The sequence below is a fragment of the Spodoptera frugiperda genome, chromosome 16 (assembly GCF_023101765.2).
Source record: "Spodoptera frugiperda isolate SF20-4 chromosome 16, AGI-APGP_CSIRO_Sfru_2.0, whole genome shotgun sequence".
NCBI lineage: Eukaryota > Metazoa > Arthropoda > Insecta > Lepidoptera > Noctuidae > Spodoptera > Spodoptera frugiperda.
The window spans coordinates 5,576,682-5,596,426 of NC_064227.1; the positions used below are offsets into that span (position 1 = coordinate 5,576,682).

The 19,745-nt window shown below is 41.5% G+C and overlaps 1 protein-coding gene across 1 annotated transcript; it reads left to right on the forward strand.

Moving 5' to 3' along the window:
* Nucleotides 1-699: 699 nt before the first annotated feature.
* Nucleotides 700-10,272, forward strand: LOC118280774 (homeobox protein B-H2-like). The gene is made up of 7 exons (XM_050699493.1): nt 700-823; nt 2,948-3,075; nt 4,516-4,652; nt 4,951-4,993; nt 6,356-6,479; nt 8,008-8,158; nt 9,508-10,272. The coding sequence occupies exons 2-7, from the start codon at nt 2,948-2,950 to the stop codon at nt 10,170-10,172; spliced, it is 1,248 nt and encodes a 415-aa protein (XP_050555450.1). The 5' UTR covers nt 700-823; the 3' UTR covers nt 10,173-10,272.
* Nucleotides 10,273-19,745: the final 9,473 nt, after the last annotated feature.

Consider the following 19,745-nt stretch of genomic DNA (forward strand, 5'->3'; position numbering starts at 1 on the left):
TATTTACTGCTATGGGAATCGAACACGCGCATCCCATGAACATACATTACCTAGTAGCAATACAATATTTATTAATTAGATGGATGGTGATACCGTAGCTATTTACCTGTGTAGGTAAAATAATTATATTAGGTTTAATAACATTCTTATTTTTTAAACCCGCCAATACCGTCATAATTGATCATTAAGTCTTACATTTAATGTATTAAAAGTCATTAGTTTACAACGTCACACCTGTTATCCCCAAAGGGGTAGGCAGAGGTGTACACTACCGCACTTAATGCCGCTGTACAATGTACACTCAATTATCACCATTTATGTTACAAGTCCCATGTAATAGGAGGTGAGCCTATTGCCATATACAATTCCAGATTCCGTGCTACTACTGAGAAATTTTCGAAAAGCCGAAAAAAGCTGAGCAATACTTTGCTCGAGGCGGAAATCGAACCTGACACCCCTTGCCCGGTAGTCGCACTTGCGATCAATCGACCACAGAGGTCAATAGCTTATTTAATTTAAGTAATTATTTTCTTTCAATATATTGACTGACTTACATTAAAGATACTAAAGAAAACTTCAGTTCTAAGTTCTAACAATTCACAAAACTGAAGAAAAGACACCATCAACATAAAAAATATACATGCACAACAACAGCTCCATACTTTTCTCTATTCTGAACAGCTAAGCATGCCCGCGTCGCTCAGTCCAGTAGAAGCAACCACGTGACAATAGTCTACAGTCTCCAATACTCACTCACAGAACAAATTCCATTGAAAATCATATTCCAATGTGCTTATAAAGAAAGGATTTTTTGAAATAAGAGGTAAGGTAAAAAATTGTGATTTATTTTTCGATTTTTTATATAGATTTTAGATAAAAAAATGTCCTAAGGAAGTAGATAGTATGGGTGTTGTGTAGTTCTGTTTGTGTATTTATTTATAGTTGGTTCTGTTAGCTACAATTTTTAAAATAAAGTAGTTTACTTAATAATTTTCGGTAACCCCATATTTATTTGTACTTATGCTAATATGATAGGAAATGTTGTGTTAGTTTGTGTCTAAATACTTTAAGGGTTTTTAATAAAAGACCTAATGTTGTTCTAAATGTTTGTTTTAATTCAATAGAATCTTGTAATGGCTTGTCAAATAATTTTGATAAAAACTACACATTCCAGATTACACATTCAGTAAAAAAATATGTTATATTTTTTGACCCCTTGGAATATCCTCGTGGTGGAATGTCTTTATTTCGATTTCATTTTGGCTAGCTTAGTCCCAGTGACGTCTTTACATTATAATGTTGCAGTATTTTAAATAAAATATTGTAGTAGTAAATCAATGAAAAAAACTGTCATTGTATTACTGTGGTTTGGAACAAAAATGGTTAAAACATTTTATTGTTGTATTTTCTTATTATTTATTTCAATTCAGAACCAGATTATGCGCTATCACAAATCACTAGCTTCACCATTTTTTATCTATAACGCTATGCTATTGTAAAATTTAATTTCGAGTTAAGAACCTTTGCCATATTCACTTAGGTATTTGCACTATTTTCACTCACACTCAAAAGCAACAGTTTCTTTAACACATATTTCCGAAATATCAAATAAAAACCCCACTTAATAAAACCGCGACAAAATATCAACCGCTATTCGAAACTCATTTCCGAACGCGTATCCGTACTCCCGCCAATTTCGCTGTCAAAACTTTTCGGTGCCAAAATGGCGCTCAACGCGACGCGATCCAAACGTTCTCGTTGCAACAAGTCAATGGGAATACAACACAAATTATACTCATTTAGTGGTAATTTAATAAACTTAACTAAATTATAGGCATTTAATTCAATTTAAGTGACTGGTCGACGGCGAGGGGCGGGTCAACCACCCTGGGAGTATTGTGTTACTACTACCGCTAACTTATTAATACGATAATATGATTTTCTTTGAATGCTTGCAGTAAATCCCTTTACTGACGTATTCTGATTACTATGCAGTCTTTGGAAGTTAACAACGCGATATAATTATGTCACGTCTTGCTAGGGTTTAGAAAAAAAATGGCCTTGTTGGTTCTCTATTATACTTGAGATTGAGAATTGGTTTTAAGGATGAGCATAAAAATCGAAGTTCTTAAAATCAAAGTCAAGGCATTTATCAAATGAATTGTCCGTCAGTCTGTCTGAATCTGAAAACGCAAATGAAACTCAATTACTTGAAACAATGATAGATTTATATATTTGATATAAGTGACTGCCTCGTTGGTCGAGTGGTCGCAAGTGCGACTGCCGAACAAGGGGTCCCGGGTTCGATTCCCGGGTCGGGCAAAGTATTGCTGGGCTTTTTTCGGATTTTAGAAAAAATTCTCAATAGTAGCACGGAGTCTGGAATTGTGTCCAGATATGGCAATAGGCTCACCCCCTATTACATGGGACTTATAACAAAAATGGTGAAAAGTGGGTGTACATTGTATAGCGGCATTACGTGTCGTAATGTGCACCTCTGCCTACCCCTTCGGGGATAAAAGGCGTGAAGTTGTGTGTGTGTGTGTGTGATATACAAGTACTTAAGTAATTTACACATCTTCGACTGTCTGCTTCCATTGTTCCTCATCACATACAAAATAAATGAACTAGTCTCAGTTTGTGAGCTTGCGTCATATGGACAAAGTAGGAATAAAAATTTTGTTCTTTCTCTGCAAGGTTTTTGTTCATACAATCTTAGGACCTGCCTCGTTGGTCGCAATCGCGTCTGCCGAGTAAAGGGCCTTGAGATCGATTCCCGGGTTGGGCAAAGTATTGTCTGTTAGGGTATTTAAAAAGCGACTGATAAGTAAAGAGTGTCGGGATCGATTCCCGGGTTGGGCAAAGATTTGTCTGTTACGTACTATGTATCTGTAATTCAAGTTCCTTTAGATTTCCTAACTTTTATTTTTGTGACTCCATTGTTTAGATGGAGGAATCATTGGACGGTCGCGAGGGAGGCGCAGGCGCAAGTGGTTTCGACTCGGCGGCCATCTTGAATGATGACGTATCACCAACTACCAGCTTCTGTTATAACATCCCTAATCTTTTTAATAGGTGAGTGTTTGTAGATTTATTGCATTTCTTGTATCGTATATCGTAGGGTATTTTTTAAACTAATGTCGGCAGCAACAGGACTTACGGTTCATCTGATCACGGTCACCATAGCTTAAGTATACACGCAACAGCAGGCATCACACATATCCGGACCTGCAGTTTTTAGTCAGTAAGAGAAGTAAGGATGATAAACATATTCCCCCTCAAAAAAGTAAAAAAAAAAAATCAATTTTAAATAAACCTTCAAGAAAAGAGTGTATTCCTGTTTAAAAGGCCAGCAACGCATCTGTTACACCTCTGATGTTGCAGTCTGCAGGCATCGAGTCTATGAGTAGCGCTGGTTACTTTCCATCAGGTGACCCGTCTGCTCGTTTGCCCTCTATTCCATAAAAACAAATCATGTAATTGCTTATAGTACCTATTTTAAAATTCTCCTTGTAACTCATTACATTATATACACTTTAGTAACATCAAATGTAAGGTAATTTGATAGTTACATCATACTAAATGGAAATTTTAAATTTGATTTTCATGCAAGTCATTATTCTTTAGTTTTCTATTGATCGATGTCTGGTCTGACTTCTTTGACAGTGCGTACTATTTCTCCTTGAGGTTTAGACTATCATATAGGTACCATAGTTACTAACCTATTATTCTAAACTTTTTATTCGACTCGCCCTTACATTGTACTTGTGAAAAATCAATGTTTTGTAGAGTCGTCTGTGATTTTTTACACGTCGTTTCGTAAATAATGAAATAGCGTGTAAGCAAAGGCTTTTGGCGTATAAAATTTAGTTTTTAGTTTGTACTAAGCAAATTCGGTTTTCATTCTTGGATTAGGCACAAAAAATGTGTCCGATATGCAGAAATGCTTCGGCACGCATGTGCTGGCTCGACCGGAGTAATACCACGGCTTTACAGAAATCCGACGTGAAACAACGCTTCGGTTGTGGGAGTGATTCAGACTTGGGTTACTGAAGGCCCAATTACCCCTTTCACAATCCTTGATTCCCCAACAACCCTTAAATTCTTAACCCCCTAAAAGGCCGACAACGCACTTGTAACGCCTCTGGTGTTGCGGGTGTCTTTGGCGGCGCCGATTGCTTACCATCAGGTGATGCATCAGCTCCTTTACTGACTTATAACATAAAAAATAGGCCTATCCTTTACTTACAATATTATCGGTGAAAGAGTTATGGTATGTCTTATGTTATTAGTTTTTTTTGCTGGACTTTTGGGGGTTAGGAGTTTAAGGGTTGTTGGGGAATCGAGGATTGGGAAGGGAATTGGGCCTCTGGCAACCTCACTCACACAACGTAAGCGTTGTTTCACGTCAGTTCTCCATGAGGCCGTGGTATCATTCTGGTCGAGCATGGCTCTCCCACAATTAGTTACATCTTATGTCTTGCTATCTTAAGTTTTTTATCTTTATCTTTCCAGTCTGGGTCCTGGATCCGTCCTATGTGAGCGTTCAGACAATGAACCCAGTGAGACGTACACACCGAATGTAGAACCCACTGATGAAACTACTGAGCACCAGCAGTTTGAAGATGATGAGGAGTATTCTCCGAAATCAAGTGAGGATAGATTTTATTCATATCTAGAAAGTTTTATTGACTTGACTGCACGGTTAGTGCGATCTTGGCAACTGGTTGCCGTGCTAAGTGTTCGGGTTCGATTTCCATACGGAATAACAGTCGGTCTCTTTGTGAGATCCACAAATTGTTGTTCCGGGTCTGGGTGGCATGTGCATTATATGATTGTAAAGGCAACCACGACATAGGAGAACCTTAAAAAATGTGTCATTTTCAATACGACCCATTGTTACAATAATATTACTTCATAGTGTATTAAAATATAATGTTTTATTTGCAGATGCCAAAGGAGATATTCCCAAACGAAAACAAAGACGATACAGGTTTGTTTTTATCTTTTTACATGAGTTTATCGTTACTGTACCGTACTAATAGTTTCGGAATTAGGCGCTTTTGAAACATCAAACTGAATTGTTCGTCAGTTTGTCTGTCAGTGAAGCCAGGTGCTCGTTCTAAAGTGTAGCTTCAAATGGATAAGAACGAGTAAGAAACTCTATCGTAAATCTATATCGAGATATCTAAAAAAAAATTTCACTATAAAAAAAAACAATAAAAAGAATAGAACTATAACAGAAAAATATATACCCCGATACTATAATGAGAGAATCATAAAATTTTATAAAAATCTGAGTGTAAACTGCGCATTCCTTACACATTCTTTCAAGTATCATATTACATAGTACCTACATATATGTATATTACTACGTATAAAAACTAAAAATTCATCATAATATTTAAAAATAAAACCAACCTTAGAAGAATTCTCCTAACTTACTCTTCTATACTTATATATTAGGTATATAAGAAGAAACAGCAAGACAAATGAGCTCCTGCGCTACGGTTTACATAGTTAATGAGAGAGACAGCAGCACCGCTCGCTACAATATTAATTGGGCGTTTGGTCCACTGCTGGACTCCATCATTTGTAACTATCATTGTTATTCTTGTGGTCTGTTAGGGGGTGCATTTATTGTGTGTTTTATAGTGTCGTAGAAGTGGTATTTTGTGAGGTTTTCGGTATGATTGTCGGCTCAGTCATAGTAATAATTTAACTATCGTCACGCCTTTTATCCCCGAAGGGGTAAGCAGAGGTATATATTTTTGCACTTTATGCCACTGTACAATATAAACCCACTTTTCACAATTTATGTTAATTTATGCTACTGAGTAATTTTCGAAAAACCGAAAAACGTCCACCAATTCTTTACCCAACCCGGGAATCGAACCCAAGTCTCACTTGCAGCGACTCGGCCAACGAGGCAGTAGTTATAATTTATTTAATTTTATTGATATTTTTGTTCAGTTCGAAATTGTATCTAATCTTCTTATACGGAGAAGGTTTAAGCTTTAATCACCATGATTGCTCACCACGATTTCAAACTTATAATTAGAAATTATAAGCCCAGGTTTCTGATGTTGTTCATGATAAATGGATATAGCCGGTATTTAAACGTCCACCTCACTCCCGTGTTTTCTCCCGCACTACCACAACAAGTCCGTGAAAAAACCAAGAAATTCATAATAATTACACTTTACCTCACTCAAGAATTGCTACAACTCAACAAACAAAACAAATTCTCACTTCTCAACAGACAATAGAGCAGATCTTAATTGCACACGTCTTGCACTTTGCGCATCTTGTAATTCCTTGCCACTCTCATTTGCATAATCCCTTCTTGTTGCAGAACCACGTTTTCGAACGTGCAGCTGGAGCAGCTTGAGGCAGCTTTCCATAAGACACACTACCCTGACGTCTTCTTCAGAGAGGAACTGGCTATGAGGATCGATCTGACTGAAGCCAGGGTTCAGGTAATGCGAGATGCCAAAGCGTTTACTCTTTACCCAACGTCACGCCTTTTATCCCCGAAGGGGTAGGCGGAGGTGCACATTACGGCATTTACCTTTTACTTCTGAAATTACACTCAGTGAAATAACTTGGAACACAATACGTATAATATTTTAATAGTTATGCAGTGTGATTATAAATAACGGTGATTATCCTCCAGAGATGTGGTATGCTTTGCTACGCTAAGCTGTGAAACTATATGATCGTTTCCACTGATAACTAAGCTATGTAGCTGTGCGAGGAAGATGCGCAATTCGAGCATGTGGTGCATCGATAGTAGGGAAGCTATCGATAGCACACATCACTCAAAAGAGACACCTAGAGTGACACCAAAAAAGTAACACCTAATAATTTGTACCTTCTTTCATTCCAAATATATAAATCTATTCTACTCTATACTATTCTAAAAAGTCACATTTCGTAACGATAGATCGTCAACGATTAAAGAAAAAGAGTCCAAAGATCGATCGGCGCGTCTCAATAAATATAGCCAGCGGAGTAATGATCGGGTACATTTTTGGATAGTTTGCAGGACGCAGCCGCTAACTGCAGCCGTCCCGACGATGTCTACGAAAATAGACAATTAGGGTTGTAACAGCTCAAACATAATACCTGTTGTTCGCGTTATCATTTTAGAAAAATCACAGTTCTCAATACCTGTTATTTAGTAACGGATTCTGATAAAATTTTATTCTTTGGTATTATAATACCTAATTGACAATGGCATAACAGGCTCTTGTTTGATATATGACTGTAATTTGAATAAACTATGACTGTATGGAAGGTTTTTGTAAATGCACCCACGACACAGAAGAAAATTTAAGTGTGGGGCAACTTTATTAAAAAAAAACCATAATATTGTTTATCTGTAAAATACCTGTAACTTATAACCACGAGAACAGTAAGTTGTTACCTAATATCTCTGTAATATCTGTTATTTATACCTGTTATATTAAATACGCCTCTTGCCTTGATAAATATCTGACGAAGTTTCATGACATTTATGGGCCATTGTGACAAAGTGTCCAAACTGTGAATTATTTTAGTTGGCAACACTGTTGTGTAATTGACAGAGCCTAAATAGAATAATTTATGATTGGACTTATTTTGATATTGTTTTGATTCTTATTCTTATATCGTCATGCCTTTTATCTCCGAAGGGGTAGGTAGAGGTGCACATTATGGCACGTAATTCCACTGTACAATGTACACCCACTATTCACAATTTATGTTGTAAGTCCCATGTAATAGGTGGTGAGCCTATACCATATACTGGACACAATTCCAGACCCCGTGCTACTACTGAGAAATTTTCGAAAAAAACCGAAAAGGCCACTAAAACTTCAGCCAGAGACCCCTTTCCTGGCAGTCGCACTTACAACCACTTGGCCAACGAGGCAGCTGTGTTTTTTTGCTATTGTTCAAATTGTGATTTGTTTAAATTTGATGTATGTATAATTAACTATTTCTTCTGTGTTCTTCACTTCTTAGGTCTGGTTCCAAAATCGACGAGCAAAATGGCGAAAGCAGCAGAAGGCTGGCTGTGAAGGGTACTCCGCTGCTCCGAGAGGACCACGGTCTCCTGATGAAAGATCACCATCAGCATTAGCTTTGGAGATGAGGGATTTTATCACTATACCTGGTAAGTTGAGAAGTTAAAAATATCTTAACTAATGGCTAATGGCTAGATCCAGGTCACTTGCTACATGCCTATCTGGTAGTCATTGGATGAAACCTGTCTTCAGCAGTGATGGTTGATATGATCATATTGATGATTGAACAGATTTTGGGCCAAATATATGGTATAAGCTGGTAAACGAGCAGACAGATCCGATGGTAAACAATCGTCACCGCCCATGACCTCTTGGGGGATAGGAATTTAAGGAATGTTGGGTAATCGGGTATTGGGAAGATGGAGAACAGGGTAATTAGACCTCCAGTAACCTCACTGTCACAATGAAACATCACGCAAGCGTTATTTCACGATGGTTTTCTATGAGGCCATGGCCACTCCGGTCGAGCCGGCCCATTCTCTGCTGAAGCATGGCTCTTCCAAACCTAAAACCTTCTAAGGATTTTTTTTAATCATTCTATTAATTTCGGAGCCTTTACGCTGCAAAATATAAACACATAAATCTTTCCTTTTTATAATATTAGTATAGATACAATGTGAAATGTTCCACAACATTGTAACACGAAACCACTTCACAATAGTTGTCTGTTTTAAAAGGAAAAGTTTGAAACATTGAATAACTATTCAGTTCAACGCTTACCACTGGCAGCAACATTATCAACTACGTTTTAGTATTTTATATAGTTTAAATTATTACATCGCGTCCATTAGTAGTTTTATTTTTTTAATATGTTTAACGGTTTAGTCAAATAGCTGTTTGGCGAGATAAGAGAGAGATAGGGGTACATTCCTATCATGAGTTTTAATCAAAAGTATTTGTCGATAGTTGCTAGCGACTGCGTAATTTTATTGTATGTCAAATTTTACAAAGCCTCTACCGGTTACATTTGGAACTAAAATTTACTTCAAACTTATGGTAGAGGTACTGACTAATTTCAAGCCACGCTAAGGACTGCCTGACTAAGAAGCAAGCACAAAGAGGAGATGCCATAATGTGATTGTGCACTGTGACACAAAAAATTTGCCCTGTCCTATGATATTATGAGTAAAAAGGTATATAGATTATAAGCGCTTAGACAATTTTAGTTACAAAGCTATTTAAAAAAATGTGCATAATTGACGATGTTTTTGTAGTATGGAATCGCTAGATGGAAAATAGAGATGAGCTTGGTTTTTAACGTTCCACGCTCTCCGTAAACTGTCACGCATTATGCTAAAGAGAAATCCAGTTATGACATCTCCTTTTTGCGTTTGCTTCCTATGCCTAACATACGATGCGGCGAACCGCTCAGCCAGCAGTTTATTTTTGAAAACTTTTCGTTTTGCTTGTCTTATTAATAACAAATTTTCTTTTACAGTATCATCAACTCAAATGATAAACTTGAACGACACTCAGACACAAGTATACGCAACTAAGTCCAAGCCATCACCACCAGCAATCCACATATCAGCCCTGCCAACGAGGCAGAACCCTCAAGTCGACCTCCCATCATTTTCCATACCTCTACAATACAACCTAGGAAGCTTCAAGAAAATCGGCGAAGACGTTCACTTAGATCTAGAAACCACAGACCAAAATAACTGGGACACTAGAATGATACCTAATTTCAATCTGATGAACCTAAAACCTTTAATAGAAACAAGAGACAATGTGGACATGGAATTAAAATATGAAGTGAAAAATGAAAATAGAGTGAACTTCAATGAAATACAAACGGTGCAAGCTATAGAGACTGATGATTTACTTGGTAAGGAGACTGTGAATGAAGGGCAGACGATATCACCGGACTTTGAAATACAAAGGTTTCAAAATTACCAAAATGAGAATGAGAAACGATTTAGAGAACAGAGTTTTGAGGATTCCATCATGGAGGATGGTAGAAATGACTTTGTGTGCGATGGAGATTTTCTTTGTAAGAATAATTTTGAAAAAGTCGACGAGAAACGCAATGAATTCGAAGAGTGCCATCTTTTAGATAGTGATAATACTGTAGGTATAAGTAATTTTGAAAATGCCTTGTAGGTTGTTGGATAAGTAACTTTATTGTGATCTCATTAAGGTATTTTATTTATTGTAGATAATAACTAATGTAATGTAATCCATAATTAATGTTACGATAAGGGTTTATTGTAGTATGTTGTATATTGTTATTTTAATAAATTAAAAAGACAAGGAATGTATAGTTATTGATCATCGTTTTAAAGACTAAAGCATAATTATTATTTTAAGAGTAGATAATTGTATGTACAGTGAAAAGGTTGAATTATTTAATCTAAATGTAAGTTCTTATCTTTACACAAATATTATTAAGTTGTGATATTGTTACAATAATCTAATAATGTTGTTCTCATATGTAAATATACGATTAACCCTTAAACTGGCAAGCACTTTTATTTCTTAAATTTGTCATTTTAATGTTATTTTTGTATTTATTATGATCCCAGAGGAGTGAAAAAAATTATGGAAAAAATCTGTATATTACAGTTTTCGCGAAAACCTGTGTACTTCAGAGAGTACATTGCCAATTATAGTGTAAACTACGTTTGTACTACGTGTAGCACACTGCCAATATATCACTAATACTCATTTTGTTAATTTATTACTTTATTTATAAAAAAATCATCACAAACAAAAATTATTTAGTATGAAATTGACGTCATCAGTCACGTTCATACTCTGCAAGATTATTTCGGAGAGTGCGAGGTGGAATTGCACAACTTGATTCCCCATAGTCCTTTAAATCATTGAATCACAAGACAATCTGCGAAGCACCACCGCTTCATGGTAGATATCCCACCCACTCACACCAAGCGCTTTGTTTCAAGCTTCCTTATGCGAACTGCTAGAGAGTAAAATTCTTTGCCGGAATCTGTGTTTCCAGATGGGTTTAACCTGGGTGTCTTCAAAGTCCGAGTGAATAGGTTGCTTATGGGCAGACGTGCTCCATCGTAGGCCGCATCATCACGTACGAACAGGCGAGATAGCAGTCAAACGTCAACCCATCAAAAATAAAAAAAAAATTCCACTTTTGTCATTATAATATATAAAATATAGAAATAAAATACATATTGATTAACACTATGCATTTGGCAATGTACTTCGTGTATACCAAAGTCTATTTCGTACTGATCTGGCAACGGTATTCACGGAGTACATACTTTGATTCTAGCTTATAATATTGTTATTACGTAAATTAGAGCAATAATATCGAATATTTTATGTTACTTGTTAGGCCCCCTTGTGCCTCAAAGCCAAAAACCCAGCAGTCCCAAACGAAAAAGAAAAGAAAACAATAAAAACCTTATCCGGGTCGCAGAGACACCAGACCGTTTCGAAAACCTTTTGAATTTGACAAATTATTTTCGATTTTATCACAATTTACAATAAATTTCTACCAAGATGACAATTATTGCTACTTATTTAATATAAAAAAAATTGGATTTTTTAAATATTTGGGTCATAAGATTTTTTTTAAATGTATGGTATTAGTGGAGTACAGTGCCAATTTAAGGGTTAATCTAGTCAAAAATAAATAATCATTTAAAAGAGACCTTCTTGTTTGATTTTGTACCTGTTAAGTTACTAAATATTTAAGACTAGCTGCTTCCGCGCGGTTTTACCCGCTCTGCTCGGTTCCTATTGATAGTAGCGTGATGTTTTATAGCCTATAACCTTCCTCGATAAATGCGCTATCCAACACAAAAATAATTATTCTAATCGGACCAGTAGTTCTGGAGATTAGCGTGTTCAAACAAACAAACAAACTCTTCAGCTTTATAATATTAAGTATAGATTAGTATAGATTTATACTTATTTAACATTTTTTTATTGACTCTTGGTTTGAAAAAGCCATGCCATGTTATATGGAGTGAAAAATCACGTGATTAAATAATCATTACTAGCCCGGAGTCATGCACGTAAAGCCGTTAGTTCTGCGCCTGATCTCTCTCCGGTTGTGTATATCTGCCCTCCCATCGGGTTCAGAAAGTGAGGCAACAAAGCGTGCACCTGTGTTTGCGCAAACTCTTGTGCACTTTAGATTCAAAATTTTATATTGAGTCAAAGTAAAAATTAAAATATCAACTAACAGTTTCATAGAGCTGAAAGTAGCCGTCTATACATAAATAATATAATAATATTTACGAATGAAAGAACAAATAATTAAAACAAACCGCTGAATAAAGTTGTACAACGCTTAGAGAACAAGACTTCAAACGAGTTGTAGTGTTGTATGGAGCACAGGTGTTAGTTATAAAGTTTTCAAGTAAAACTATTTAATACTTTTACTTCTAGACGTGAAGTTACAATGTGTTTCTTATATGGGGTCGATGTTAACAACATATATATGTACATATGTAATAAAAACTATGCCATTGAATTTCTTTTATGTTAGAAACCGGTAAACTAGCTGCGGATCGCCTGATGGTAAGCGCAATCGCTGCCGCCGCCGCCGCATCGTTAGAAGTGCGTTACCGGTCTTTTGAGGGTTAGGAATTTGGAGGTTGTTGGGGAATCAGGGATTGAAAAGAAGGGTAATTGGGCTTCCAGTAACCCCACTCACACAACGGTTATTTCAATGCGGTTTTCTGTGAGGCCGTGGTATTACTCCGGTCGAATCGGCCCATTCGTGCCAAAGCATGGCTCTCCCACACTTAAAATATAAAATAAAAAATCCAAATAAATAAAAATCATTTATATTTTATTGAACTAGACCAAATTAATGACTATAATATATAGATACAAAATCAACTACAAATTGTCCAGATCACATTTCTGTCGTATTGCCGACGGTAGCAATTTGGCAGCTTGCCAGCGGTCTCAGGTTTGACTCCCGATGTGTGTCCCATTGAATGTGATCCTTATGAATTGGTCTTGTATTTTAGAAAGTTTATCAAGCATTATTGCAATTTTATTGGCACGAAATAGTTTTAGTTTCGTATACTGTAATGTTATGGTGGCCCATGCATAAGGGTGCGGGTTCGAAACCTACCAACGGCAGGTATCGATGTGACTTTTTTTAAAGTTATAAGTACGGTACTTTCTTAGATTCTTTCGACATCACTGATAAACGTTGAAGGAAAACGGAAATCTTTTTTTTGAGGGGGGAAAATCATCCATTGACTTCTTCCGCCTTGGGCGAGGCGAGAGGGAGTGTTAGACTCTTACTGACTAAAAACTATTCCGTTCCTACTCCTGCTTTTCGAGCTGGAGCCCCGGTAAACCCGCTATGGAGTCTGCAGCTCCGAACCAGGCATCAGTCCTACTGAGCCTCATCTGTGGTGGTCTGATGGCTCTTTGAGGTGCGCGCGACGCAGTATCGTGAGGAAACCTAGGCTTATAATTTCTAATTATATTAGCACGCTCAATCTTTCGGTATTTGTGCTTCAAACCGAATTCTTCAAGTAAAATATTTGCAATGTGTTTAGTAATATTTCACGTCCATGTGAATATATTCTACTTTCTCAGACGGATTCTTTAGAAACCCGCTTATTACGTTCAATTAGTGGCCACAGGAGTGAATTAACAATTTAAACGTGAACTTTATCTAAATCTCGAGTGCGCGCCGGCCATTATGGTTGATGTAAACACCATTAGTGCTGAGGGGTAAGGTTTGTTACACACATACGATTTTACGTAATAATTTTATGACGATGAATATTTTTTCTTAGATTTTTTTTCTTAACTTTTACTCACTTGTCGACCTTTACCGGTGGCAGTGGTTCAAATAGATTTTTTAATTCTATCTGAAATTTACATAAATATATTGAACACTAAAAATAATAATAGTTTACGTTTTGGAATTCGATCGATGTTTATTAATAGATTCGTGATTATTACAAGGAATCGCAGTGACATTATTTTAAACAGTAAGTCCAATATACAACTGATAGATTAATCTAAATTTAAACTCTGAGTCTCTGAGTCTCTGACTCATAAAAGTTTTATTTTTAACTAGAATCTGTCAGCGACTTCCCATGGATTAAAATCCTATCACCCAAGTCTATGAGCTGACTACCCAAGTTAGTTCGTAGGATTACATCCCACGGGATTTCTGTCTGTATACCAAATTTCATCAAAATTTGTTCAGTAGTTTCATGGCTGACCGACAAGTATCCAAACAAACAATCTTTCACATATATTTTTTTAAATATAATGTGTGATAGTGTGATTGATATGAAGCATAATATAAGCTTATCATGTTTCGCCCTTAGACTACCACTTACCTGACTTTCATAGAAAAAATCGATAAAGCCTGTAATCGTAATATGCGTAATAGCCCTAAAATTAATCCCGTCGGCTGAAAAAACCTGCTTTAAACACGTTTGCAGGCTTACAGTTTGGAGTCACGCTATGAACTGAAATAGTTTTATTTTTTATGAAAGCTGAACACTGAATCATATTTTTTTTTAATTTAGTCTGTTAAGGCTTTTTGTTATTTTTTTTTCATATTTTGTAAAATTGTTATAATTCCGGTATTTGATAAGTTTTAAATGTATATTATGGAAGTATTTTGTATTTCTGTTGATTACTGGCTTGTTAAATAGAGCATACCATAATTAATGAGTAAAATGGTCTCAATTTCGATTTTATTTTGAAGTAAAATATTGTTGATCTTTTTTTCGGGTCTGTGATTCTCAGTGGTTTGGGATTCAGTTAAAGATTTTCGTGAAAATGTTCGTGAAAAAGATTTTTGTGAAAATCTTTAACATGCGAAATTTTGTGAGTTTATGTGTTTGTGTGTATGTTTGTTAAAATGGCAAGACCATTTTGACGTGATTAAGTAATTGGGATGAAATTTAGAACAAGGGTAGATTATGGTCTGAAATATCACATAAGCTATTTTTTATACCATGAGAACGCGAGTGAAGTTGTGGGCTTAAGGTAGTCCTATATAAAAAACAACTGCAGATAAAATAAAAACTAAGGGCATGAATTTCAGTAAGTTTCAGTCATTACTTATATTTGTTAACTCAAAGCCCCTCATAATTACTTATTTCAGCAATTAGTAACAATCATACATACTTCACACATATGCAGGTATAAAATTAATTCATGACGTGTTTGTTGCATAAGATCCTATAATAAAATGGCCCTGCAACGGCTTATTAAATAGACCTACGAAGTGCTACGCCGTAGCGACTACGTGACGTCACTGCTACGCCTGCTACACTTACGTAGCAGATCCAACCATCTGTGAAATGTTTAGACATTGATGATCTATTTTGGGAAATTGGCTTCCATTATGTAAAATATTATTTTGAGAGTATTTGCTTAGAGATTTAGCTTGATGGATCTGGATAGAGTATGAAGATTTTACTGTTGTGATCATTGAAGAGTAATGTTTTAATTATAGTGAAAAACGATTCCTAAAATATGAACATTAGAAATTAACCATCATATCTTCTCTGAGCAAAATATATTTTACCTGTAGTAGCAATGGCTTTAAAGGTTATCCATGGGCTGCGGTGTATTTTTTTACTTTCTTTGTACTAGGATTTTCTCCTGTGTCGTGGGTGCGATTACAAACATACACCACCGCAACCACAATTTGTAGATCACACAAAGAGTTGCTCCGTGAATCAAACCCACTACATGTTGCATGACAGCCAGTTGCCCAGCAACCACACCAACCGTGCAGTGAATGACAATCTGAATTGGAACGAACCCGATATTTTTTTTTTTTTTTTTTTTTTTTTTTGAGGGGGAAAATCATCCAATGACTTTTCTCGCCTTGGGTGAGGCGAGAGGGAGTGTCAGACTCTTACTGACTAAAAACCACCCCGTTCCTTCTCCTGCTTTTCGAGCCGGAGCCCCGGTAAACCCGCTAGGTAGTCCGCAGCTCCGGATCAGGCATCAGCCCTGCTGGGCCCCATCTGTGGTGGTCTGATGGCTCTTTGAGGCGCGCGCGGAACGCGACGCGCCGCACGCACGGGTCTGGTTCTGTTCGGGCGGTGAGCTACCCTTGCTCGCCGTCCGCAGGCCCGCACTTACGGTGGCCGGAGATCGTCTCGCGATCCCCGACGCCCGGAGTGTCTCTCGCGACGGCTGGGGCGTGAGGAGGTTTGTTCTCTCACGCGCCCCGCCTCCTCCTTAGCTAGCATGACTGCTTCGCAGAAGGAGGAGACGGCATCCCAGTCCCTCTCGCTCCGCACCATGGCCTGAACCAGTGCCGGGCGCGAGAGGTCGCCGTCGCCGACCACATCCCTGAGGACTTGGCGGTGCTCAGCCCACGCAGGGCACACCGCCACCGTATGTTCTACCGTGTCCTCCGGGCGGTCCTCACAGTGATGACACCCGGGCGTTTCCTCCCGCCCAATAAGGAACAGGAACCTACCGAAACTCCCATGTCCGGTAAGCACCTGCGTCAGGCGGTAGGTGAGGACGCCGTGGCGCCTCTCTAGCCACTCCTCAAAGAGGGGACTTACCGCTGCGATGACAGCGAGCCCAGCCCTCGGTTGCGACAGTCGTTGCTGCCATTCCGCCATGAGATCGCGCCGGAGCTCGTCCCGCCACGCACTGATCTGGCGCGGCAGTGGAGTTTCGCCCCGGCGACACGCGTCGGCGCGCAAACTGAACACGCGCGCGAGCACCTTCGCCTCCAAATCCCACGGCGGTAATCCGGCAAGGAGGTTCGCCGCCTCCCCGGAGATCGTGCGATATCCACGGATCACTCGGATGGCCATGACCCTCTGAGACGTGAGCAGCGTCCGAGCTGGCCGCCGCATCAGATTCGGCGCCCACACAGGGGCGCCGTAGAGGGCCATGGACCGCACGATCCCCGCGTACAACCTCCGGCAGGAGGCATTTGGCCCCCCGAGGTTTGGCAGGAGCCGCTTAAGCGCAGCCCCCGTCCGTTCCAACTTAGGAGCCAAACGTCGGAAGTGTTCCACGAAGTTCCATCGACTGTCGAGGACGAGTCCTAGATACTTCATCGTCGTCTCGACGCCGATGGTAACCCCTCCTGCCGTTATTTGGGACCCACCCGGAGGTGGCGCGTTCCCGCGGCCATGAAAACACATGGCCTCGGACTTGTGGAGCGCCACCTCGAGTCCCAATTGCCGGATCCTATCAACAACTGTCGCAACCGCTCTCGCCATTAAGTTGGCCGCCGCCTGGTGCGACCTCCCGTGCGCTAACACTAGCGTATCGTCGGCGTAACATATTACGTCGACGCCGTTCGGGAGGTCGGTGCGCAGCACCCAGTCGTAACCGATATCCCACAGGAGCGGTCCCAAAACCGAACCCTGTGGAACACCGCGCGACATCTCTCGCCGTTTCCATTCGCCCTGGTGACCGGGGTATATGACATACCTGTCTGTCAGGTAGGCCTCGATTATATGACGGAGGTAGGTAGGAACCCGATGATACCGAAGTGCCTCCAGTATGCAGCTCCAGGGTAGGGAGTTGAAGGCGTTGGCAATGTCCAGAGACACCGCTACAACGACCTTACCCCTGGACACTGCAGTCCCCGTCGTGAGGTCCCTTACGCGCATGATGGCGTCCACCGTGGAGCGCCCTCTGCGGAAGCCGAACTGGCCATCCGCGAGGTCCGGCCCAGATCCGGACAAGTGCGCGACGAGGCGGTTCGAAATTATCCTTTCGAAGACTTTTCCCACCTCGTCGAGCAGCACAATGGGCCGGTACGCGGACGGAGAGTCCGCAGGGCGCCCCGGCTTCTTCACGAGGACCAGTTTTCCCGTCTTCCACTGAAGCGGGAACTGGCCCCTCTCCAAGCATGCGCTATAGAGACCTATTAATCGAGGCCCGAGAGCCTCCGAGGCCAGGACCCACGCCTTGCCATGTAGGCCATCGGGTCCTGGGGCGGTGTTCTTGGCGCCCATCCGGCGCACCGCCGCTCTCAGTTCTGCCTCGGTCACCTCCGGAACGATGTCGTCGTCGTCGTCACTGTGGCCCGCATTGGGCACCGCAGGGGGCGGAGTCATGGATGGAGGGGTGAAACCCCTCCGTAGTCGGGGAAACAAGGTGCCGACTACTTCCTCTACGACCTCTGGCCGGAGACTCTGAGTCAGTGGGGGAGCCCACGTGCGGAGCTTATCACGCACCATCCGATAGGGGCGCCCCCATGGATCTCTGTTCAGAGTCTCCAGCATCTCCCGGCGGGCTTCCTCCTTAGCCCGCCAAATCTCCGCTTTGAGGGCGGCCTTCGCCACCTTGTACCCCTCGTACAACTCCGCCTCTCTTACCTCCGCGTCTGGAGCGCGGATACGGAGCCTGCGGTGCCTCGTGTACCGGCGGCGCGCAGCTACGCACGCATTGCGCAGAGCAGCCAGCTCTTGCGACCACCAGTACACCTGGCGCTTGCGCTGACCTGGACGGACCCGGGGCATCGCCACGTCACATATTCTGGACATGGCGTCCTGGAGCCATCTTGCCTCTTCGTCGATGTCGGCAGGCCTGTCCGGTGGTATCACCCAGGCCTGCACGATTGCGGCTTCCAGGAAAAGCTCCCGGTCCAACTGTCTTAGCGCCCAACGCGGGCCACATGGGGCCTGTCTGACTGGCGGGTCCGCGGACTCGGCGGAGACGTTGAACCGGATATACCGGTGGTCAGAAAACGTCTCCACCTCCTCCATAACGCGCCAGTCAACAACACGGGGTGACAGAGCGGGGCTGGCGAACGAGATATCCACCACCGACTCACCCTGCATCCGCACACACGTGGGGACAGAACCCCGGTTCAGGACGACTAGGCCTGTCTCCAGAGCCCAGTCTTCCACCATCCTACCCCGAACGTCAGTGAACCGGGAACCCCAAGCCAAGTTTTTGGCATTGAAGTCCCCGAGGACAAGTACGGGGAGGGAACGGAACCCGACGACGACGGCGACCAACTCCCTAAGGGAGTTGTGGAACTCGACGAGAGTTCGGTTCGGAGAGAAATACACGCCCACCACAGCGATCTCTCCGAACCGTGCTGCAACACAACCCCGGCCTCTTCGAGCGCTCTCGAGAGTCGGGGTACCGGCGGCGGCCGACGAGATGATGGTCACCGAGCCGTCCAAGTCCGCCACCCAGTGATCCCTGGGCGGGACGAAATACGGCTCGGAGACTACGGCGACATTGATCGACCACTGCGCCATGCTCTGGAGCAGGAGATCCTGAGCAGCGGCGCAGTGGTTGATGTTCGCCTGGAGGAGGCGGAATGGATTCATTAATGGCAATCCATTACAACCTCCTCCCTGGCGGCATTACAGCCGGCGCTGACCGCGGCGGCGGTGGCAGTGGCGACTGCTACGGTGGCGGCGGTGGAAACGACGGGGGCGGCGGAGGGCCTGCCCTTGCCCCTGGGTTTGGTAGGCGGGGAGCAGGCCTTGCTCCCGGCCCGGTGATTGGCCGGCTTGCCAGCCGCCGCACATGCGTCGCAGTGCAGCGGGGCGGTGCACGTACCGGCCTTGTGACCGGGCTGACCGCAGCGGAAGCAGCGGTCGCTGCGGTCAACCTCCGAGGTGCATTTAACGCTTACGTGGTGGCCCACGTGGCAGCGGTAGCACCTCAGAGGCCGGACCTCGAGCAGCTTGACCTGCGCCGAGACCCAGCCTACCAGGAGCCTTTTGCCCTCCTTAATTTTTTGGGCCG

Coding starts and splice junctions, on each gene's coding strand:
- LOC118280774 (XM_050699493.1), top strand. CDS start 2,948: ATGGAGGAATCATTGGACGGTCGCGAGGGAGGCGCAGGCGCAAGTGGT. Junction 3,076..4,515: donor ATCCCTAATCTTTTTAATAG/GTGAGTGTTTGT, acceptor TTATCTTTCCAG/TCTGGGTCCTGGATCCGTCC. Junction 6,480..8,007: donor TGACTGAAGCCAGGGTTCAG/GTAATGCGAGAT, acceptor TTCACTTCTTAG/GTCTGGTTCCAAAATCGACG.